Source organism: Melopsittacus undulatus, chromosome Z, assembly GCF_012275295.1.
Source record: "Melopsittacus undulatus isolate bMelUnd1 chromosome Z, bMelUnd1.mat.Z, whole genome shotgun sequence".
Lineage (NCBI taxonomy): Eukaryota > Metazoa > Chordata > Aves > Psittaciformes > Psittaculidae > Melopsittacus > Melopsittacus undulatus.
In genome coordinates, this window is record NC_047557.1 from 36,368,167 (window position 1) to 36,392,593 (window position 24,427).

General features: G+C 37.6%; 1 protein-coding gene across 1 annotated transcript in view; it reads left to right on the forward strand.

The window, feature by feature from the left end:
• Nucleotides 1-22,859, forward strand: part of FOCAD (focadhesin) — a 99,349-nt gene extending 76,490 nt beyond the window's left edge. Inside the window, exons 29-45 of the mRNA XM_005154972.4 lie at nucleotides 1,448-1,537; nucleotides 3,991-4,138; nucleotides 5,991-6,110; nucleotides 7,132-7,254; nucleotides 7,834-7,911; nucleotides 8,304-8,375; nucleotides 8,532-8,634; nucleotides 9,789-9,869; nucleotides 10,955-11,083; nucleotides 14,002-14,117; nucleotides 15,317-15,574; nucleotides 16,210-16,299; nucleotides 17,446-17,623; nucleotides 19,091-19,188; nucleotides 20,009-20,260; nucleotides 21,395-21,470; nucleotides 22,008-22,859. Coding sequence (XP_005155029.2) covers nucleotides 1,448-1,537; nucleotides 3,991-4,138; nucleotides 5,991-6,110; nucleotides 7,132-7,254; nucleotides 7,834-7,911; nucleotides 8,304-8,375; nucleotides 8,532-8,634; nucleotides 9,789-9,869; nucleotides 10,955-11,083; nucleotides 14,002-14,117; nucleotides 15,317-15,574; nucleotides 16,210-16,299; nucleotides 17,446-17,623; nucleotides 19,091-19,188; nucleotides 20,009-20,260; nucleotides 21,395-21,470; nucleotides 22,008-22,081 — 2,086 coding nt within the window. The 3' untranslated portion in view covers nucleotides 22,082-22,859. The remainder of the gene's footprint in view (nucleotides 1-1,447; nucleotides 1,538-3,990; nucleotides 4,139-5,990; nucleotides 6,111-7,131; nucleotides 7,255-7,833; nucleotides 7,912-8,303; nucleotides 8,376-8,531; nucleotides 8,635-9,788; nucleotides 9,870-10,954; nucleotides 11,084-14,001; nucleotides 14,118-15,316; nucleotides 15,575-16,209; nucleotides 16,300-17,445; nucleotides 17,624-19,090; nucleotides 19,189-20,008; nucleotides 20,261-21,394; nucleotides 21,471-22,007) is intronic.
• Nucleotides 22,860-24,427: the final 1,568 nt, after the last annotated feature.

The following is a 24,427-nucleotide window of genomic DNA, read 5'->3' on the forward strand; positions in this document are numbered from 1 at the left end:
CATATGTAATGTAGGTGTGCAAATAGCTTTCTTCCTTTTCCTGCATGTAGTCTTAAGTTCTGAGGAATTCAAAGTATATAGAAGTCATAGGCAACTGAGTCTTGTGGGGCTTTGCAACATTTCTTAAAAGGTGTCTTTTATTATCAGTGTTCACCACCCCCTGCCCTGGTGCTATCCTGGATATTTTGCCATTCTTTCAGTATGAATAATTAATTTTCATAACATCCTTAGCTGCTTCCACAAAACAGTCATCTTAGAAGAGCCACACATACACTTCTAAGCAGGACGAGCTGCTGCAGGAGTCTTAACTGTAAAATAATTCACACTTCTCATCCATTCCTTTCTCAGTGGTGCTCTGGAGATGTGGTAGTGTCCACTTATATCATGTGAATTATGCATATGGGAATGGAGCTACAGGAAGTAATGGGCTGTCCTTAAGGTGTGCTGTTAACAGCTGTGTCGGCAACAAAGCGATGTTCTGAAGTTAGTAAAAAAGGTCTTTACAGAAGGGTTAGCTACAGTTGTAAACTTCTGATGATTCCAAGAAAAACTGAGAAAGCAGGTTTGGCTTTATATTCTTCCAGCTTCTTTGCCACTAGGGATTCTGTCTGTGTGTATACCTGTAATAAATGTTTAAGTGACGCACAAGCACAGCTGTCAAATGAATTTGTCTGTCAGTCGTTAGTTTGCTTAGTGAGGCTAATGTTTCCAAAACACCTGCCTTTGTTAAAACACTGTGCAGCACTGTTCTGTTCTGATCTTTGTGTTCTGGCTTCTTGATGCCGTGCTGCCTGTGACTAAGCTGCTCTTCTGCTGCCCTGTATAATTTCAAAACTTAATCTCAGACATCCTTCCAAACATTGACTTGCAACAACAGCAAAACTTGAGGGGGTGTAACTATAAGTAATATGAAATCATAGAGTTAGTTTGTATTAATGTCCTGTTCATTAAGAAAACTACGTGTTTTGTAGGAGGGAGTCCCTATGATATCTTTGGAGTGAGATGTAAATGCCTTTTTTTGTTTGGTTGGTTTTTTGTTTGTTTGGGTTTTTTTTGTATCAGTAAGTTAAGCAATGAGATGGCAAGAAAGATTTATGAAGCTGGTATCTTAAAATACGATGCATTTTCTGATCAAGTTCCATCAGTAACCTCCTCCTTCTGTCAGGCATGTCCTACAAATCCTGGGTGCTGGAAGTTGTACCAATAATGATTGCCAGTTAAGGTCTGAATATGTTTTTATAATTTGTATATGTGTGTCACTTTCATATAAACAAACTCATGACCAGTTATTGCTTACAGACTAGTACCAGAATCTGTTACAGGAAGAAAAGAACTGTATTTACTGGCATTTTCAGTCTCAGCAGGAGATTTAATATGCTCTAGGATTTAAAGAGCAGAGCTGTGTTTTGGATTTTTTTGTTTGTTTTTTTCTGTTTTGTTTTTGTAGTGATGTATCTGGTCAGCAAATGAACTTGGTTCTAATGAAGTCCCTGGATGCTCTGGAAGACTCCTGCTTTGACACTAGTCTGGAGTACAGGTGAATTTCCTTCATTAGAGATGATATTTTGTTGTATTTTGAGATACACTTCTTCAGTTTATGCTTGTATTCCCTAATTTTACACAGGAGAGTAAGAAGAGAGCCTGTGCTGAGCTCTTCCATAGAATCACCAACTTGTGCAGGCTGGCAAGGGCTTTGAGGTACATGCCCTCCCTAAACATTTGGCCATGGACTTTGACTGCACTGCCCATGTCTTTACAGTCAGTGTTTAAAACCTGCAAGACTGGAGATAGTTTTTTCTCTAGGTCCTGGCTCCACTTTGGGGCTGCCCTTATCTCCATGTGAACACTGGTGTTTCAGCTTGTGCACCCACTGTCTCTCAGCCTGTCACTGTGCAAGAGCCCAGCTATGTCTCTTCAATCATAGAATCACAGAATGGTTATTCTTAGAAAGTTCCTTAAGATTATCAAGTTCCAACCTCCTGCCATGGGCAGGTACACCTCACCCTAGACCACATCACCAATGGCTCTGTCCACCCTGGCCGTGAGCACTGTCAGTGTCAGAGAAGCTGCTGGGTTCCCCCAAAGCCATCCCTTTTCACAGATGAACTAGCTGTGGTCCCACAGCTTCTGCTCTCAAGCAAGGTCTCCAGCCTCAATGCCTCCATAGCCTTCCATGAAATTGCTCAGTTCTATTGGTGTCTTCCCCCAACACTGCTAGTCCTCATCACTGCGTGGGTGCATGTGTGACCGTGACTCAGCTTGCTGCCCATCAGTGCTAGCGCTATTGCCAAGAATTGATGTCCAGACCCTCTGGTCCCAGCCTGTCTGTTGCCAGGTGCAGGACTGTGAGCTGGGTGCTCCTTGAATTTCAGGATGTTTCTGCTGGTCTATTCCTTTTTGTACCATCTCTTCTAAGTGAGTGTGTCCATATGTAAATAGATATATAATATTTATATATGAACATACATGAGTGTATGCATGTATGCCTGTATTTAACACACACAGGGTTTTTTTTTTCCATACAGTCCCTACTATGAGGTGAAAAGAAGCAATGACCACTACAGCTAATCCCCTGCCAATGCACTGGTAAAAACCCTGGACATGTATAGAGAACTACACAGTCTTACTCAGAGGCAGTGGAAAGATAGCAGCAATTCTAGGATCAGGGCTGCTTGTCTTATCTGCACATGCGTATTTTTGTCACCAAACAGTAGTGTAAAATTGCGTATAGAAATATTATGTAAGCCACATCCTTATTTTTTGACTGTTTGTGAATTCAGATATGCCAGTTACTTAAAAATACTGGTTCCAAAAGTTTGTTTCATTATTTTTCCCAGAAAAAGCGACACCATTGCCAAGACACCAGTCCAGGTCAAGGCATGCTCATCTTCTTCATCTGAAAGACATTAGCTTTTAAATATGATTTCAGCAGTTTCTTTCTTTTTAAGTTGGATAGCAGAAGCTTAGAAGAATGCTTAAGAACCTATTCTTGACTGCTTGCTACATAGGATGGCTGAAATTAGCATGCTCAGGGAGATGCATGAGGGGAAAATCATCTTCATCTTCACATAAAAACTGCTTCTTTAAACTATTGTATATGCATGTCTGTGAGAGATTATCTTCAGGGCAGGGAATATCTGCTATGCTTTTAGTATCTCATGATGGCAGCCACAACTGAGAATATTTGACATGAGTTTTCAGTATTATGACTGATGACCTGGGGAAACTGAGATGTTGTTGGAGTACAGGCACTGAATTTAGTAAGAGGTCTCTGGTCCAGAATGGAAATTCTAGTCAAATCCGAAAAACAGGCAGGGACTGTTAAGGTGTTCATGCCAGCAGCCCTATTAAATCATATACAAGAAGTTATGTTCCTCTTGTTGCAATTTTAAGTATCCTCAGCATCAAGCTATTAGTTTTGCTGAATATGTCTGCCCTGATGAAGCTGGTCTACTGTTACCTATGCTGATTTTAGTACACATTTGGTGCAAAATAGGGACTGTCATGGTTTAAATCCAGCTGACAACTAAGTGCCACACAGCTGCTCACTCACCCCCCTGCCCTCTTCCCCTTGCAGGAATCTGAGAGCAATAGACCCTATTACAGCCAGCAGACCTGCAATTAGTATTTTTAACTGGGATATCAGAGTTTGGGATGTTGGTATAAATCAGATGCAGAAGTTCGGATCCATAATTATTCACACCAATTGATGTGCTTGTTGATGGGGCTGTTGGTTCTTCAGGGACCAGAATAAATTTCTTCAGAAGAAGAAACAATGAAGCTCTATATATAGGATTTGTTATTTTTAATGCACATTTCCTTTTCATGCTGTTTTTCATTCTCTGTCTTCTAAAAAGCATCCATCTGTGTGTGAAATAAAAAACACCTGTAAAATTGACTGTGGTAGTAATTATCCACAGGGCTAATTATCAGGCAAGGCCATACTTACCACAGCATACTTAAACCTTTTTCTTTTGTTTTCTCATTAAGCACTGGATGTATTTTGGGAGTAGGACTTGTTCTGTCAATTATGAGTCACAGTAGCCAAACAGAGTCACGAGTGCATGTTTCTGCTTCATTGAGAAAACTCTGCAAATACCTGGACAGCAGTGAGGACCAATGCAGATGGGTCCAGGAGGTACGACATATTGTACTGTAAACTATGAACCTTCTTTTACTTTGTTGCCTCTCTTTAATAACTGTAGACTTTTACAGAAGCTTTGTACCTGTGGTACTGGAATACTTGGTTTCTGTTATTTTTTGTCACAATATCTGTGGTTTATATCTGCTGAATAAACCAATGTTTTATGTCTGCCGAATAAAACAATTATAATAATAGAATAATCTGTAATGCTGCACAAACATTAAGAAACTGCCTAAAAAAGTTAGCAGACATCATAACTGGATATGGGTCTCTCTAATACTCAGTTTACTGCTCATCTGATCTACTAGAAAGCAGATAGTAAATTACTGTCAGAGATAACCTTAATCCAAATACTTCTTCCTTTCATATGTCTGTTTCCTTCTTTGAAAGCTACTGTCTCTAGCTAATGTGAATCTTGCACTTGTGAATGTTGCTATGGTCCCATGTGCTGTTTTCTTTCTGTGTTCTGAAGAGTTAAACTGGCTTCTGCTAAGTTTGCACATCTGTTTCAGTTTATTTTGCCAAGATATGTCCTGTAAGTTTTGATGTGGTCTGTGCACTAAGTCTGTAAACTTATTGACATAAAACTTGAAAAGGAACACTGATGAAATTGGAGTTTACAACAGAAACCAAGAATCAGTATGCAGGTGTTTTGCATGATAAAAGAAGCAACCCTGTACCTGATGTCTGCAAGCCTCCAGCATCTGAAAAGTCGAGTTGCTTAATCCTCTGGTTTTTCTAAGGGAGTTAGCAGAGATTGGTAGTATTACTCTTTTTCTCCCTCGGTACTGCTCTGAAAGCTCTTTATTAAAGGTCTTCATTCATAAAGTTTAATTTTTTTGGCAGTACATGTGTGTTGGGGATTAAAAACCTTTTTGCAGTTTATGGTTCATGCATTAAAATGGTTTACAGCTATGAAATAATTTATTTCTCCTCAGAGATCTCAAAGTGCTTTACTGAACTTAAACTGGCTTCACTGCAGCAACTTCTGAGATGAAAGGCAGCAGCTGTTTAACATCATTAGATACTTTGGGATGAGAAGCAAAACTTACCCTTTTCAGTTAAAGCCTCTGAAGGAATTGTACAGATAATTACATGAGTAAAATTTGACCAGCACCTTAGGATGAATACTGCTATATTTACGAGATGCACAAAAGGCGCTTTGAGAGCTATAAGTGACTGGGATATAATCCTGTACTTGAGAGGTAACTTTGGCGTGCTGCCACAACAGGTACAATCTGAGCATTACTTGTTCTAAGTCAGTTTGTTGTCAGTCCTGCACAGTATGTAAATTCACTTAAAGCCATGTGTTGTTCTGTTGCTTAGCTTTGATGCAAAGGATGTAAAACAGTTGGCACAGTTGAAAGTTTAGACTTCATTTTCTTATTCTCCACATCTAAATCTGAAGAACAGAAAAAAGTGTCACTTGTGAATCCTTCTGCAAGGACATGAGGGTAGTAGTGCACTCTGTGTGGGAGACAGTTCTACTTACATATTCATCTTCTGGCCTTGTGGACCTGCTTGTAGCCCTGATAGGATTACAGCATGCTGTATATGTATGCTCACATAACTAACAATCAGACACTTGTGTTGAGGAGAATAACTACATTTGTGTGGAAGACCAACAGTTTGGCGTACATAAAACCAGAAGTACTTTCAAGCTTTAGCTGTATTTGTTTCATGATGGTGTCAATGAAGAATCTTTCAGAGAGGATATCAACATCTGAAATTAGAAATAGAAAACGTCATAGCATTTTATCATGCTGGCACATTGCTCCAAGTGCATATTGCTACAGTGAATGTGATCAGTCACCAGTTAACAGAATTAAATATTTTTATTTTTCAGGTACTTGCCTATTCTGTGGCCTGTTCCTGTGTCTCTGCTTTCAGTGTTGGCATCATAGAAGCACATGAGGCTGAGGAGGCCATGAACAAGCTACGGACTTTAGTTGAAAATAATCAGCAGGTCATAGTTTAGTGCTTGGGCTTTGCTTCAGTTCTGGTTTTCTCTGATCTATTTGATATTGGATACTGCTTTATCCAGGCTATAACTTCCAAGAAAATCATGTTGATTAACTTTTAGCATTAACTAACACTGGGCGTGTTGAGCATACCATGCAATAACCAAGACTACCACTTGATCCACTGATGCATTGTCTACAGGTGTATAGCTATTACCAGACAGTGAAATAAAAATAGATTTTATAGGTTTGATTGCATTTAGAAAGGAAGTTGGTACTTTTGAATTACTCATGTCTCTAGTCTCTGCATCATGCCAATTTTTGTCCCCTTTATGTTTCTTTAGATTCTTTTTCCTACCAGGAAAATACATTTACTGTGCTCGTCTGAATTTTTGCTTTCCCCTAGTCTCCAGACAGTGTATCATAACCACAGTCACAGCTTCCCCCAGGTGTCTTTTTCATCCCTAGTGTCCTAATGTTACCCTTTAATAATTCAAAAAATAGTTTCCATTATCTCCAAATTACAGTGCATGTTCTTCTTTGTTACATGCTTGCCAGGGGAAAAAAAACAACCAACAAAAAAAAACCAAAACCCCCACCCCCCAAAAAAGCCTAAAATCTCAAAAAAGAAAAGCAAACCAAAAAAACCCAAAGCAACCATATTGAGTCAAAGCCTGTTATTATACTCATCAACTGTTTAGAATGTTTATGTGGAAAACAAGAAGTCAAAACAAGCTACCTTTCCTGCAGATTTTTTTTTTGTATCAGAAAGTGCTCAAAAATAAAGGCTCCTGATCAACCCATGTGCCAAAGATCAGTATTTAATGTCAGAAAATACTATGTCACTTGACATGAAAAAATACTTGAAATAAGAAAGTATTCAGTATTTTACGCAAAGACGTTGCTTCTTGGTAATTTAATTAAAAATTGGTAAATTATAATTAATGTTTCAATAATAAATACTTAAAAGATTACAGGATAATTTTGAAGATCTGTTTCTTAATGTGTCTTTTTTTTATGTTGTAGACCCATGGCTTTGCTTTAGCTCTAGGTGCAATAGTACATGGATTGTCAGCTTGTGGTCATGGAAAGGCTGAAGACCTGAGTAACAGACTAATGCCAGCCTGGATAAAAGTTGTGCTTGCAGAGGTAAAGGAATTGGAATTCATATCCTGTTTTTTTGCATGGAGAGGGAGAGTGCATAGTTTAAATGAACAGTAGGGACATAATTTTCCTTGCTTTTGCAGGAGTGATGCTAGGAAAAGTTAGGACTATCCAAACATGTTTTTTGATATTTGGAAGCAAAAATACATCTTTGGGCTCTTCACCAAAGTTAAAAACCAAATGTTTCTCTTCTGCATGTGCTTATCTTAATGAGATCATAATTTGTACATCTTTACTAATTTGGAACAGCATCCAAGGGTAAAATCTATGTTGTTAAGTGAAGGTGTCTTGTGAAATTAGGTGCTATTTTGCAAAGTTACACTAACAGAATGGTGATTATACTGACTCAGTTGTTGTAATAATTTTAATTTACCTCATTGTAACAAAAAGTGTTTGAAATCAAACTCTAAACTTACACATAAAGATTGCAGCTGAAAAGGTAGTTGGAATGAGAGGTGTACAAGTGACAAGACTTATGGTTTTTAAGTTGGAAGAAGCAGGTGTTTTGTCCTACAGTATTGTGTGTGACCACATTGACTCACTGATCCTAAATTATGCTTCTAGGGTGCTCCAACAATGCAGCGTCTGGCTGCTGTCAGTGGGCTGGTTGCACTGGTGGGCTCTGAAGGAGGCATGATACAGGTGAGAGCATGCAAGCAAATGATACCTTTATCTCTTCTAGAAATTTGGCTAGAAGGTAAGTTGGAATGTCTTCGGAATCCTTAGATAAGGGATTATATACCAGGGCATCACATTTATGCACTACTGAGTCATGTTGAGTATAAACCAAGTGGGATAGAATTACAGTGTGTAAAATGGGGGTCTGTTCCATTTTCCCATAATATAGCCCATGTGCAGTGCTAGAGGGGAGAAGCTTACAGCCATGCAGGCTTTTTTCTTTTCTCTTTCACTCCTCCACAAAAAGGCATGTGTGCAAATGTAATCTGTCTTTTCAGCATTTGCTATCTGGTTTGTTTTTTCTTTTTTTCCTTTATAAAATTCATTCCCCCCCCTTTTTTTTTTTTCTTTGGCAGCTGAAATCTGAGAGAATTCAGTCCTCCCACTTTCAAAGTAAGCTGAATGAAGTCATCAGAACCCTTACACAGGTAAGAAGGTAGCCTCTATTCCCTGCTTTGGTTACTGTACTGTGACACCTCAAACAGCCAAGCCAAATCTGCTTAAAGAAACTGCGTAATTTCTGTGTCCAGCTTGAGTGAGGTATTGTAGGGAACTGTTTAACTAGTGTTTTATTGTCTCAACAGATAATCAGTCTTTCAGGGCAGATTGGCCTTCAGACAAATGCAGCAGGACTTTTGGGACGCCTTCATATGTCCTGTTTGTCTTCTACTCAGAACAGGGCATCGGGTAAGATGCTTTATTATTGCTGCTTAAAGGACATATAGAGGTAGCGCCTAGCTAAAAAGGCAACAGGGGACTCATCAGATAATATAGGCTAGGCCCTGAAGCCCTACTAAATGACATGACAGCTTTCTAATGGCTGTCATGGTCCTGTGTGCCATACATAAAGGTTGGAACATGAAGCAGGAATCAAATGTGCTGAACATGATTCCCCCCATCTGCTTTTACTTGCAGTATCAAAATAAGGTTCTGAGTTGTTCTAGTCAAATTTGTATATTTCTTCTGTCTTTGTTCTTTTATAGAATAAACTGTAAAGAAGTTTTATACTGCATATGACAGGTGTTTGACATCTACAGTATCTATGCCCTGAGAACTGATTAATCTACTCTTCTTTCATATATGTATATATATTTATTTTTTTAGTACTTCCTCTGATATAAAAAAGCCAAGAATTAAAAACTGATCTGTAACAAGAGCAAGCTTTTTAAAAGTATTTTTCTAAAAGAGATCTGCTCTCTTTAGCTGAAGTCAGAAACTAGTGTTCTGTACCCTTTCAGTGTAGCGGTTAGCATAGAAATTCATATTCTGTCAACACATCATTACCTTCTGATGTTGTTTCAATATCCATTAGTAAAATTAAGGCAGACTTACACCATTGATGAAGTACCAGTAATAGGAGGGAGCTAATGAAGTGGAAGCTGTTCCCTTCAGTGTGAACCACATTGGAATAATATGAAACGTAGATAAATATCCTCATCACAGAAGAATGATTCTTGGAATTTCTACTTTTGTATAATGATGGCACGTGTGCCTGAGATTATGTGGATATGAAATGTCTCTGTTGTATTACACTTACTAGGGTTCTGAAGCTCTCCTTTTTAAAGCCTAGTGGCTGATAAATATAAAGAAAGTTCTAATCACTGGTATTTCAGTTGGTCAATGAACTTGTTTTTTTAGACCTGGCACCTCTCATCAACACAAATGTTTAACTTGCCTTAGTGAAAAGGCCAGTACATCTATCTTGTGATCTAAATGCTTTGAGTCATCTACAGAATTAGGCCAAACATAGCTCAACTTGGTCTTTGAATTTACATGGGAACTGAAGTATGTAATTTCTGCTAACACGGTTTAGTATATAAAGAGACCTTTTGTCTTTACAGTTCCTCCAGATTTTGGCTACTTGCCTGAAAACAGCTTTATTAGGGCAGCCATTGACTTTGCCATTGAAAGTGGAAAAAAAGGTAAGAAGGGATCAAACTACAGCACCCCACTGGGAAATTTGTTATGAGTACAAAAGGTGACCCTAATAACCTGCTTTTATTTGCCAAAACTTTTCTAAATACTAATTTGAACTTCACTAGTGTGGGATGTTTAATCTCTAAATAAAAGATTAAATAACATGTAAAAAGATAAGGTAGAATTACGTAGTTAGGCTTTAGTTTTCTCCACTGGATTTTCATGAGTTTTTAAATGCTTTCTATTTCCCCTTCTCTCTGTGTCTGTGAGAGTCTGAATCTTCCCTGTTGGAATGAAAATCAAATCACTTTTAAGTGTTCCTATATATCAGCAGGAATACTCCATCATCAGACAAACTTTATGCTGCCCCTTATTTCAGTGATCTGAGGTTAAGATTCTCTGTAACAGATCTGTATTCAAATGGGTTACTTCTGTCTGGTAAATGCAGAGGAACCTGAAGAAAGTATGCTCTTACATGAGGAGTGGTAGTAAAAAGATGTCTGAGTACAGTGTTAAGGGGCATAAAGCAGAGGAGATTATTCCTGTGTGGATTTAAGTGAGCTCACTGCTGTCCTATGAAGCAGGTTTTGCTTTCATTGGAGGTAGAAACTCCCATGCCTTAGGAGCCCATGCCTTGCCTCCAGCAGGACTGAGTTGAATCACTGTGTTCAAGTAACACAGTACATAACAAAAGTTAGCATCTGTCTGACAGTTTTTGTGGCCTGCACCTACAGGATGTGGAAGAAAGGCAGTGTCAGGAAACTTTGCTATTCTCCTAACAAAAGTAAAAATACAATCCTATCAGATGAGGATTAGCTGTAATTACTCTGTAAATTAACTCAAGGAGAAGAAAAGTTTCTATTTATTACTAACAAAAAGCTTTTTTTGATAGGACATTAATGTTAAAATACAATTGTTGATTATAAGCAAGAGATAGTTTAAGATATAAAAAGATACAACTAATTTTATAATTCTTTTCAGTTCTTTACTACATATTGGTATTCAGTACAGTGTTAACACTTTTTCCCTGAGCTGCTTAGCGAAATGTGTGTGCATGAAATTCAGATATGATTTGGATCTTCTGTTGTAGGCCCTGAATCTGTCCCATTTGAGCTGGTAAAAGTAGCCCTGGCACCCATTGCATCAGTTGGAGAAAACCATCAGTACCCACCTGTAAACTGGGCATCCATTCTTTCTCCTTTGATGAGATTAAACTTTGGTAAGGTTAATAGTTTTCAGTCTTTGTACTTGTCACAAAACTTCTTTACTGAAACAGCTTTCACTTTAGAGCCCACTTCAGGACTTGAAGTTACTGCAGGGATTGGAGTGTTTACTATACTTTCAAGACCAACTTTTTAATCTTTGCAAGCATATATATGTGATCACCATCTGGACAGTTTGTTTTAATGCAGGAGAAGACCAGAGACAAGAATTTTGAGCAGTATTAGAAGTTCCCTAAAATGCTGGTGAATTTGGATCAAATTTTTCATTGGAACAGTAAGAAGAGCCCCTCATGAAACTTAACAAATTGTACCTTATTTTCAGTACCTGCTAAATGCTGGTCTAATGCCTGTGATAGAGGCTGCAGGCAGCTTTATCACCAGTTTGAACTGGTCTGTAGTTCATCTTCCTATCACTGGTGTGAAAATACTTTTTTGCTGTATTACACTGTGTGACAGAGAAAAGCATATCCCTTTTTCCATCATGACCATGGTGTTGTCGATGCTTCTAAGAGTATTTTTAATTTGTGTTGGAGAGTACCTCTGATGCTGAAGTGTTGTGTTGGAAAGCTTGTGTAATACTTTTTCTACTCAGGATATCTGTCGATGCCAGCTTTATTTGATAGAAGTGTTTGAGTTTCAAACATTTCCTTAAAAAAAACCCAACAAACTACTGTGCAAAGTTCCATATTCCCTGTTTGTTTCCACTAAGTTTTGTGTCTCCTGATCTATGTAACTGTTACTACTGGCCTTGTAGGTTGGGCAAGTGCTGTTGTGTTTAAATTGATGTGCTGTAGAGCCCAGGATAAGGAAGATTGTTCTTATTCCTTTCTGGTGTCTATTTTATTTACACATAGTGCTTGTATAATATCTATATTATTATATATATTATATAATTACTATATTATGTTATTACATACTATATAAATTATTATATAATTATTGTTATATAGAAATCATTGAAATGTCCTGTGAGGATCAACTACGTGCTAGATACAGGAAGGATTAGCTACGTATTAAATATTTTTTCTTGTACTTGAACTGCAGCTTCTGTTCTACTTGGTATTCTTGCAATTGATTGTACAGTCTTTTGTAAGAATAATTGAAAGAATTTCCTATACTGAGCTCTGCAGTCCATATTGATGCAAATTTGTGTGCCACCTTATGAATAGCTGAAACTTGTTAAATGTATGGGGGATTTTCTTATTTCTGTTTTTCACTTAGGAGTCTTTATATTGTAAATCAGGGGAATTCCAGAAGAAACAGTACATTGGCATTTATGGCTGTTTTTGTTGACTTCAAACAGCATTTTAGCCTAGGTTTTTATGCATAATTTCTCTTGACTGTGCCTATGTAGTGTTGTGAAATTTGCACACCCTTCCAGGTTGGACAGAGTTTTGGGTGAAATGGTCTAGTGTGAGGCATGGCATGGGGGTTGGAACTGGATGATTAAGGTTCTTTCCAACTCAAAGAATTCTATGATTCTGAGATTACATATGCATTCAGAAATAAGTCTTGCTGTGTGCTGGTGAGCAATTTTCGTGTTGTGCTGGAAAGCATAATGCAGAAGAGTTGTATTATGACCTAACAGTCCACCTGGAAATGTGGCACTCTAATGGTTTTTCTGGAACAGAAATTCATTTTTTAATGAAAATTAGATGCTCAATTATATGCTCAGTTTCTAGGTTACTGTTATTCATGTCTGAGAATTTATGTCTCTTTGTGAGCTTTAAATGTTTCACAAATTCTACTGTGAAGATTTGTTCACCTGTAAATATATTGAAGACAACAGTTTGCTTTCCCATCTCATAAGGTTTATTGCAGCTGTTGTTGAGCAGAAAAAATATCCTGTGATTGAAGTAGTACCTGATTTTTTTTCAGTAGAGATCTGGACTGAACAGTCATAAGCAAATCATAATCTGGGTTTTAGCAGTCCAAATTAGTGAGAGGTAATTCTTACTGGCTACCGAAGTGTCTTGTAACAATTTCACCCTTTCCACATTCTGCAAATGACTTTTCATATAAGATATTATACTTCAAAGAGCCAAATGCTAGATTCTTAAATCTTTGCTTTGTTCATGCATTAATGTTGGTAAACTTCATAAAAGTCATGCTATGTAGATTGCCACTTTCATTACTGAAGGAACATTTTAACTTGCAATGTAAGTTTTATGCTGACATTTAACAGTAATATATCTTCTGTCTAATGGGTTGAATGCTGGTATAATATTTAAATTGTTTGTCCTTATGTTGCTGTAGCAATCGTAAACTGTATGGTAGCCATGCCATTGTTCAAAGTACCTCTTCAGCGTATTTATGACCAGTGATTCTATTATGAAACAGGCTGTACCAGTCATTAACGTGACTTTAAGAGAAACCAATAAGGATCCCATAACCATCATAACCTTGAGGCACAGTAAGATCTTTCCATGTGTTAACCTGGAGAATGCTGCAACCCAGCACCCACAGCAGTAACATTTACTAACCTCTGTTCTGTGACACATTAGATGAATATGGGATACATGGAAGAGTAGAAACATGTGAACAAATGCTAATTACTCCTGCATTCAACAGGAAGGAATACTTAACTCAGTTCTCTTGCTGTAGATTAAATCTCCTCTTTATTTGGCAGGGATTTCTTTTTTACTCTTACTTTCCTTACCATTCCCATATTTTTATTCTTGAGTGAATTGAAATTAATTTCGTCAAATCTGAAGATTTCTTGCTGAAAGTGCGTGAATGGTAAGAGGAGACATCTAACATGTATGTGTTAAAAGCTTTACTGGCATCTCTAGAAAATGAGATTTTAGTGTCATGCTCTAGTAGAACAATAATGCACCTTTATTATATGATTTGAGAACAAATTTAAAGTGAAAATAATTTCTTCATAATGCCTGTTTGTTTTCTTCTGCTATAGGTGATGAGGTAAAACATCTCTGCCTTCAGCTGGCTGTGACACAGGCCCAGTCATCTCAAAATGCCTCAATGCTTTTGGGGATGTGGGTGGCATCTCCCCTTGTCTACAGTCTCAGTGTATGTATGTCAGAAAACTCATGGGAGCTCAGCACCTCTTTTCTATAAGACTTATCAGTGATGATGTTTACGATGTCACCCCCAAAAGGGATTGCTGGGTTCAGAATTCTGCAGATATACTGTTTAGCCAGTATTTACAGTGAGAGAAAGGCTATTCTGGGGCCTTGAAATTCAAAGCAGACTTATGATCTGCTACACTGGTTTTACTTAGATTGCTTAAGACTTTTTTTCTTCTCTCTCTTTTACTGCTATAGTTCTGATAACTTAAAGATGTAAGAAGCCATACCATGACGGGAGAAAAAGTGTTTTTTATTACATTAATTTATAGTCTTAGAAAAACTTCCCACCTGTCTGTCCAAAATCTTGCCTGTTTCTTCCAGCAATGTCTCTTGATCTAGTCAGATATGTTACTTCTTGAAAATCTGAATTAATTCTGTAGACAGTCAATAGACTAACTTGTAATGTAATCAGATTCGGATTTACCCTCCACTACAGTGCAGTTCTTCATACAGAAGTAAAACATGGACACCATGATACAGTATATCAGTCTCCTTAAATCCCACGGTACACTTGCAGTTCTCTCAGTTTATACAAGTTGAGGATCAGGATTTCTGTGATCTTTCCAGTACTTCAAGGGGTATTTTTGTCTTGTAATTTTTAATTCATTAGTCTTCACAGATCCATAAACACTTGGTGGCAGTTTTAAGATATGTTATTGGTAAGGTACCAAACAAAAGATGAGCACCAGTTTCTCACTGCAGTGGGCATTAAAGGTCACAAAATGAGCTTGGTAACAAAGTGTAAGCTTTGGATTCCTCTAAGGCAATTACTTATTCTTCCTTGATAGCTAGCAGTGTTAATGGTGCTAGGGATACCATACTCCTGTCCTTGGTTGTCTAGTCAGTCCCTATGCTTTATGTAGGAATGCTCTGGGCACCATGTAGGGAAATAACTGTTGTCCAGCCAGTACAGAGATATATAATGTTCATTGAAAGAAAGTTCCTCAGTTTTTAAGGAAAATAGAATATTGGCGTTTGTACATTTTATTAGTTCAAGCAAGTTATCAGAAGAGGGAATAAGACTTGAATTCGCTTCTAAGTGGTTTGAGTTACTTTTGTGTCATTTCATCCTTTATAACAGTAGTTGAAGGTCATTAAAGAGCTAGAGTGTGAAACTAAGGAGAAGTTTTTCTTTTTCAGATGAAAACCCAGCAATACCTTTTTGTGTCCCTCTCTCTGTGGATGAAACATGTTGCAGAAGACAAAATACAGTCTTTTACAGAAGTGTTTCTGATACAACAATTTGGAGTGAACTACAGAAAAAACCCAGAAATTTGCCAGTGTATTTTACAGGGTCTTATGCAAGCAATGAAACTTCCAGACCTTGCCCAGTACTGCTGGAGTTTTCTGTGCAAGGCTGTGGAGAAAATATTTAAACTTCTACCAAATGAGGTTCAGGTAAGGAATAATCATGAGAGGTATGAACATTGTAATTGGATATTTTTACTGATGTTAAGTCCCATCTTTTTGCACTGACTCATCAGATTTTAAATAAGAAGTAGATGTAAAACTTTAGTGATAGTAGTCAAGATGCCTGTGTCATTTCAATTGAAGTTACTTTCAGATATTCTTTAGAATATGACTGAGTTGTGAAACAAATTTAATGTACACTTTTCCCTTGTAAATGATTTGGTAATGGAAAAATACAGTATTAATACTGAAATAATTGGTACTGAAACAGAAGCAGAATACAACCAGAAAGCTTAGGGGGGTTTTCCTCACAGAATATTCAGCTTCTCACAGTGATTTTAAAAAAACTATCTAGCTACAGGAAATATCTCCAAGGAAAAAGGGAATTTTTCCATCAAAAGTAAAACAGAATCTCTGGAAATTTTTGGATACCATTATTCCTTAATAATGAAGCACATTGAAGACCCCAGCAAATACAGAATTTCTTAAATAGGATAAGTAGAACAGGGCTGGAGTCTAGATTAAATATTCATCATTATAATTAACAAAGTTCCTAGATTCACCAGTTTTAATGATGAAGAAACATGGAATTTTACATCTGAACATGCATTTTCTGTTTCCAGAGAAATGAACTGGAGATACATGTCAGTGTAGCAAAGTGTATCTCAGAAATGCCCGATTCGGAGATTGATCGCATTGTCCAGATTTCTCAGGTAATTATGTTTTATTCCAGGTCTTTCACCATCAAACCATATGAAACAAGCATGCCTTACCATTTCTGTGGTCACCAGAGTGTTTTAGCTCATTGGGAGCATAGATTATCTGCCATGCAAGTAAGAGTGTTCTGGCTTTGATTTTGCATGCAGCAGAAAGAAAGGTTTTAAGAGCTCATATCCAAAACTTTCTCTAGGGAGATTTCATCTGGAGCTTTGAACTGTGAAGTCTTAAGTAACTTGGTCAAGTTCAGGGAGGGATCTGTTAGCAGAACATTAATGCTGCTAGATCTTCTGAATCCCAGACCAGTGATGAAAACAGCAAATAATAGTCCTTTTTGGTTAACATAACCACTTACCGGAAACAGACTGTAAATGCATCCCAGTGGTTAGATGTGCTTAAATTGGTGGATCCTCACTTTGTTAAAAATATTAAATACTTTGGCTGAACAACCTTTCATTCTTGATTTACTGTGGTATATTTGTGTTCACAGTAAGAATGTTTCCTGGTGGACAGGATGATTAAGAATAACAACAGAATAGAAAGCTTTCAGCTTCTAGCTCACCAGTGGAATCAATTAGCAGTGGAATTCGTAGCAGCTGAAGTGCTAAGGAAATGACATGTATGGAAGGATTTGATGTTTTTTAAATGAGGTTGTTATAAAAAAAAAATCCATGATATAGAACTATTTTGTGCTGTTTACTGGCAGATTCACTAGAGAATCAAGCATTTAAATAGGTTAGGGAAGCTGAACTGTAATTTTCTTGTATCTTTGAGCTCTTATTTCCATACTGGAAAATGCCATTTAAGAAAACCATTTTTGTCACTACAGTGAATCTGTCTTTGCAGGAAGAGTTGCCTATACAGAACTGTCAGGCTGGCTCATTTCAATTTAAAGGGAAATGTAAAATTTAAAGCAGTATGAAAACAGTAAAAATACACTGAGTTGTATTTTGCTGGATTATTTAGAAGCACGTAAAAGTAATATGTACAGTCTTTTGCTTCATAATTTTTCTTGAATCAAAATGAGCTGGCTAGATAATCAAATATTTTCTTCCCTTTTTCTATAAAAGGGAATACAGCATCTGTTGTTTCCATGAGAAAGGTACATTTTAATCTAACAAGTTTTCTAATTGCATTTGCAGAGCAATATAGAGAAGGCCACATTCATGAAGGTGTATTTAATTTCTCAAGGCAAACTGCCTCTGATGAATTTGCGTGCTGTGATTGATACTGTGGCAGTGTATCACAAGAAAGAAAATATTTCATGGATGCTGTTGCATAGTTTCTGTCATGCTCGTATTGTAAGCCATGAAAATACAGGTAAGATCAGGCTTAAAGAAGAATTTGTAACAAAATTAATAGATATTGGTGTATCTATGCAGAGTTTAATAATTTTAAGATGGTTTAACCCCAGGGTTTCCGGATTTCGCCATACTAGAAATTACTCAGTCTTCTGAATTTTTGTGCTCTTCAAATACCACTAAAGTCAGAATTCAGAATGTGGGAAGAATTTGGAAAAAATACTTGTGTCAAACGTTGCTTTTATGTTTTTTCTCCAATTCTTTGTTTCTGTGGATTAGCTACAAGTTATATAAGTCAGACGAGTGTTTTGCAGCCTAGATTTTAATCTAGCTTTGACTAGATCCATGTCTCCTAATATTCATAGACTTTCAGTGTACAATAGTGTTTGCTAGAAATGTGTATGGCACATTGGAGCCAAGTCATAGTGCAACTCTGATAAAAGTCAGATCTAGTATCTGACTTACCAGTATGTGACACAGTATGTAGGGGTGTGTTACCATGAGACAGGTTGAACCAAGGAGATAGCTTGTTTTTCTGAGTTTCTTATACTGAGTTGACACAGAAAATAATAGCCCTTCTACATTTTTGAGCCATATCAGATAGTATCTGGTGGATTAATGTGTTGGGCTGGCTCAGCTAAGGCTCTGATAAAGCGCTGGAGCAAGAGGACTAGGAAAATCACATAGGAAGATAATGGAGGAAGCAACAACAGAGAGGCAAGAATGAGATTTTCTCATATTCATAGCAGAAAGATCTTTGGCTGGCGGTGTTCACAGAACTACTTCAAAGCATTATATTGCTGGATGCTTAGCTGCAAGCTGTGATTGCAGAACTTCTAACAATAGTAGACTTTGAATGTGTGAAGTGAGGTTTCTTTGAGTAAAAGAGCAGGCAATGTGTAAAGAGTACAAGGAAATGGTGGTGTATGATGTAATGTGTCAAAGGTGAAGACTTACTAGTTTGTAGGAGGTAGAACAGGTTTTGGGCAGCAGAATCTCTGGGTTGAGGGTTGATTTTATTTATGTGCCTTGTCTGTATTTCACTAGTTCCCTCTGCACTGTAGGAGGATTTTCACAGCACTCCCCACATTGTTGCCCATGTACAGTGACATCAGTGCTAGACTTAAATGAAGTACTGTTAACAAAAAATTCAGGGAGGCTTTAAGATTCTGTAGTGGTCCTATATGCAGACTGGGTTAATGGGACCTGCAGGCTGTCATGTGAAATAATTATTGCTCAGCATTCCTTTTTCTGTGTGTGGTACAGTCTGTTGCTTCCATTGTATGCAAAGGTTTTGTACTGTTTAATTGCCCACATTCGTTCTGTCTGTGGCAACCATGAATCAAATGTGATAGTGGTATTCATGATCATTGTTCTTCCACAGTCAGTGCTTTGTTGCTATAGTGATACCCTGTGCTTGCTTTTTAATGAAAAAATGGTTCATTCCAGTGTTTTATGTGAATCAATGTTCTTGCTCTCCTTCTAGGAGTGCTGAAAAGAATGGACTGGATGCTAGAGCTGATGGGCTACATCAGAAATTTAGCATACAAGTCAAGACCCTTAGAAAATGTCAATCTTAAAGAGGTATATACTGTGAAAATAATTTGCAGCTTTCAGGAAAACATGTTTCGATGTATTTCAAATTATAGCTCAGCAATAAGTAGCGTTCCCCATGCTTTTATATTTTAGGACATTGCCATCTTACCTCCATAGAGAAACTTTCAATTTTCATAAATGTATATGTATTTAAAACTCATACTTTAAAATAGCCATGGCATTTAAATTATGATATTAGCTAAAGGCAACTAAAGAAAATCATTACTTCCAATTTACTGTATTTAGAAAAATTAAAGGAAAAAATTGGAATTCACCAGTAGAAAAGTCTAAGCAGTTCAGAACTGTGCAGCTGCCATTTCTAAGAGGTTTTTTACAGTTTTAGGGAACTTGTATTGTTTATTGTACAACAAACAGCTGTTTATTCTTACATCTTACATGTTCAGCTGTTCTGGTTGAGGACATAAAACAAGCTGATGTTTAGATCAAAAAAGCATTTGTTACTTTGCCTCAATATTTCCCAACAATTTGTAGCACCAGAAGGGTCACCATCTCTAATTTCCCTTAACAGTCAGCTTGCTGTAAAGAAGTTATTTCCCCATTTTAAATTAAATGTTTATCAGCATTAATCTAAACAATGATTTTTAGAAGTGTGGTTTTGCTTTTTTTTCTGTAGACATTTTAGTTTGATTGGAGTTCAGAAAAAGGCTCATGATTCTTCAAGTGTAAAAGAGTATTAAGATATATTTATTTCTTGCATTTTGGATGTTAGCTGAATTTTCAGATGTTTGTTTTAAAGAGCAAGCCATCATCTGGATTTTCAGTTTGCATTTTTGCCTTTTTTTTTTAGTTCATAGATTTTCTCCTGTGGCTGTTTGCAGCATCTGTGGTGGCCTGGGCTGACCATGGTGCACCATTGCTGCTTGGTCTCAGTGCTAGCTGGTTACCATGGAAACAGCAAGCAGCATTACCAGAGTTATCTGAGGATCACATTGGCAAGCACCCCATTGACAAGCTTGCTGTGCAAGAGACTCTCACTCTCCTTCCAAGCAGCATTTGCCTTTTGCTGTCTGAAGAGCCTTGGAAAGAACAAACGCAGAAGGTAAAATTGCATGTAGTAGTAAGCATTTTCCAAGGGTCAGAAAACACCCTGGTTTTAGTAGTCAGCTCAAGTCTAAAGTGGAATAGTTGTTTTCTCTGTATCTATTGCATGTGACTTTGTGATCTTGTTTTTCTCTATTTGTAATCAGATGTGAATGTAGTTTCTCAAGTAATATGTGAGAATTACAAAGAACAAAAAGCATTACAGTTTTGGGAGTCAAACTCCTAAGAGATACAGATGGGACAGGAGAGTTGGCAGCTGCTGGTAGTAAGTCGGTCTTCTAAACACTGAACGACAAACCCTCTGCAGTCAGACTTTTCTACGGTGACAGTTTAGGGCTATCAAAGATCTGTACAGTTTATAGTGTGTGTCAAGCATAATTTTAAATGTGGAAAATCGTGCATAATTTGGCAACCCTACTGCAGATTGCTTGTGATGGAAAGATGTGGAAATATTGTTATAAACCTATAGATTAATAGCTGTTTTGTGTCAACCAGAATCTGTTAAGGACTGGTTCCTGTGCATGGCTGTGCTCAGAGTTACCACTGAAGTCAGAATTCGGAATGTGGGAGGAAAGCAGGAGTGGGCTGTTAATATGCAAATGCATAATTAATAAGTAATTAATAAAATAATTGAGACTATGCCCTGAAAATCATCTTGATAAATTTGAAATACCACATTGTCCTCCAGGCACCCTGTGCTGCTGGAAAGACTGTGAAAAATGAGAGAGGTCAAAAGAGGAACAAAGGCAGTTAAGAGTTCTGAGGATTTGCAGTAAAACATTTGAGCAAGACCCTGATAAGAAAAGATCATATTAACACGTTAAAGACATGAACAGGCAAGATGAAGGGAAAGTATTTACTGTTCTGTCTTCATTACAAAGAATTACTGCTTAGGTAATGAGATGGAACAGAGGGAGTTTCAGATCCAGCGGTGGGAGAAATTGTACTGACAGAGAGATGTACTCTAGGGCATTTGGACAGTTTGGGCAGAAGCTTGATTGACCACTGCCTCTGATAGATAACTGTGAATTAAGCTGCAATCAGATGTTGGTTGCAAAAATTGAAAGAATTTGTGGTGTTCTGATACAGAGGCTGTTGTAATTCAGATTTTCCTTTATACTTCAATCTTTAGTTTATTGACTGGCTGATCAGTATGATGGAAAGTCCTAAGGAAGCATTGTCAGAATCTTCTGTGAACCTTTTGAAAGGTAGGATATTTTTAATTGGGTCCTTATTTTTCCATGACTATCAGTACAGCTCAAAATCCAGTTGTTAAAAGAAGTGAGATGAATCTATACTGTTAGCATGTGTAGGAGAGCTATATTTTGCCTTTAAGAAAACCTTCACAGGTAAATTAGCATTCCTGTATCATCTTTTATTTGCTGTCTCATCAGCTGGCACTTCAAATGTACTACTGAAGATCCAGGGGACCTAAAAGTACATATGATCATTTAAGTGATAGATCTGTCAATTTTGAGTTACCTTTAAAAATTAATTGTAACATATTATTTTGAAACCCTCCATTACTAGAATAGCAACCACATAACAATTTATTCAGGTGCAGCTGAAGACTGAACTGTGGGGAAGAGATAGAAACTGTCAGGTGAGGAAGTAGAAAAGTCATTAAAAGATTCAGGAAAAGGAGAACTGAGTCTGTATGTGTGTTAGTAAAATGACTAGGGGGGGATACTCTAATGTCCTTTCTGGACTGCACAGATTAATGTAATTTGTCCTTGTCTTCACAGTGACACTTCTGGCCTTGAGGTCTGTTGCAGAGTTCAGGAAGAAAGCAGTGTGGACCAGAGCTTATGGGTGGTAGCTGCAAAGTGCATCTTATCCAATGGAGAAAAAGCACGTCCTTTGATAGCATAATAGCATTACTCAGGCATTAAGGAGACCAGTTTCAAAGAGGTTTCCTATCATGAGGTTTTGGCTTTTGGGGTGAATTGGTTTTTGGTTTTTTTTTTGTTTGGGAGGGGGGTTGTTTTGGGTTTCTTTTTGGAGGGGGTTGTTAGTTGGTTGTTTTTTTGTTTTGTTTTGTTTGGTTTAATTCTTTTACCTCCTTTTGAAGACTCGCAAGATAAAAAATACTTGTTTTTTTTTCATTGGTCATCTTGGGGTGGTCATCTTTTACAAACTACTTAGAGTTGTTTGTGCTGTGCTGAAGCTGAATGAGAAATACGCATTCAGTTTTATTGTTTCGGTGCCACCTGGGGAGCCTCAGAAGTTGGAGTCTGAAAAACTCATGGAAGCTTGCTAATAAGAATGAGTGAAAAAAATAAAAGTTTGGATTCAGCCTAATGACTGAAGTATGTTTTAGTGTAACAGACTTCAGAATGAGCATTACTTTTTAACTGATAACCTTTTTTAATTACATCATGATGCTCTTGCACAGTAATACAAGAAGATACATTGAACACTTTCAGCACATTGAAGTTATGTAACCTGAGTGGGGTTTATGGAATGGGTGATACGCTTGTCCGTTTTCAACAGCTGTGTCAAGACCATTGAAACAAAACAAGATATAATGGAAATAAATCAATTATTCCAATGGCTGCTATGTACCCAGCTCCAGGGCAGTTGCAGTTTTCTTTCCACTTATGTCTGTTCTTGTCTCCTTTATTCTCATTTGCACATAAGGAGAGCTTTTCTCTGCCTCTAGGCAAAAGTGACAATATAGCAACTATTTTCAGCCTTTGCCATCTTAAGCAGAGTAGCCCTTGCCACTTTCCTTATTAAAAAATCTTCTCTTTATGAAAGGATAGAGAAACTTTCTGTTTTGCAGTCTTTCCAAGACAGACCTTAAAAGTGGTTTTGTATTTGGTTATCCTCACTAGTGTAAACAAAAATTAACTGAATGTAATTGCTTGGGTACTGGTCAGTGAATGACTTCCAGAGCAGTAGTAATGAGAGCATTGTTGATTTTGACCAGTTTGCCTGAAACGTTACCACCCTACAATCTGGAGTCACCACCCAGTGCGGGAATTCTCTTAATTTCAGGACAGATAACTTATTCTGTGGAACAAATTCTCATCTGACTTCTTCATGGGTTTTTCTCACCTTTTCTCACCACTCTTAAGAAGTTTACTGTGAGATGGCAATGAGCTTCCCACAGTGATCAGACATTTCTTCAGACATCAGATGTGTGGAGGATTAACACAGTACTTGTATTCCCAAATTAGTGTATAGTAATGGTAATTTACTGCTCTGTATGCAGCTGTATACTGAGAAGACAATCTAAAGGTGAATATACAGAAGGATTGACTGAAAAGCAGTTGTCACAGAGTCAGTGTCTCACGACATTTACATTTGTGTTCGCTCCTAAGTAACCTCTAACAAGTATGTCACATTTTCATAGTGCCATCTCTGATGCACTGTTTCAAGCTAACTTACACCATTAGTCGCCTGAGTTTGCATGCGTGTTAGCCTTTTAATTCACTTTAAAATTTGCCTTATTTTAAAGATGATCTCTGGGTAATGCACACATGCTGTGTTTTAGTTTGCGTAGTGGAACAGTATATAAACCTCTGAATTAAACTATACTGATGCACAGTAGGTATTATGTATCTTGGCTTACAGGTGGTAGGCCAAGAGATGTTACAGCACCACCAGAAGGTGGCAATGCTAATGCAGATCCAGGGGGCACTGCGGTTTAGAAGCATAACTGAAATGCTTGTACACCAATGCACAGAGTATGAGAAACAGCATGAACTGGAAGTGTTGGTCAGTTCCCAGAGCTGCAGTGTCACTGGTGAGACTTGGTGGGATGAGTCCCACGATTGGAGTGCAGCAGGGCAGGCAAGGTGGAGAAGTTTCACTGTCTATAAGGGAGAGCTTTGACTGTACAGCCCTTACAGTTACAGCTGATGTGGTTGGGAGCTTCTGATGAGGATGAGGGGGATGGAATGCAAAGATTTTTGTATGTTCCTTCCAACTGGAACTATTCTGTACTAAATAGTGTACTCTACAACTCTGTGTGTTCAGCCCACATAAATAAACTAGAGGTGACGTGAAGTAAAACCCTTTAAAAGGCAGGTAAGTTGGCTGTTGGGTCCTCATTGTAAATCATTTCACCCTATAGTTCCATTCCTGTTGGGCTGCTGTACCTGCAAGTATACAGAGAAACTGTGATGGAGAGAGTATTCCTTCTGTTGTGTGCTAGTGC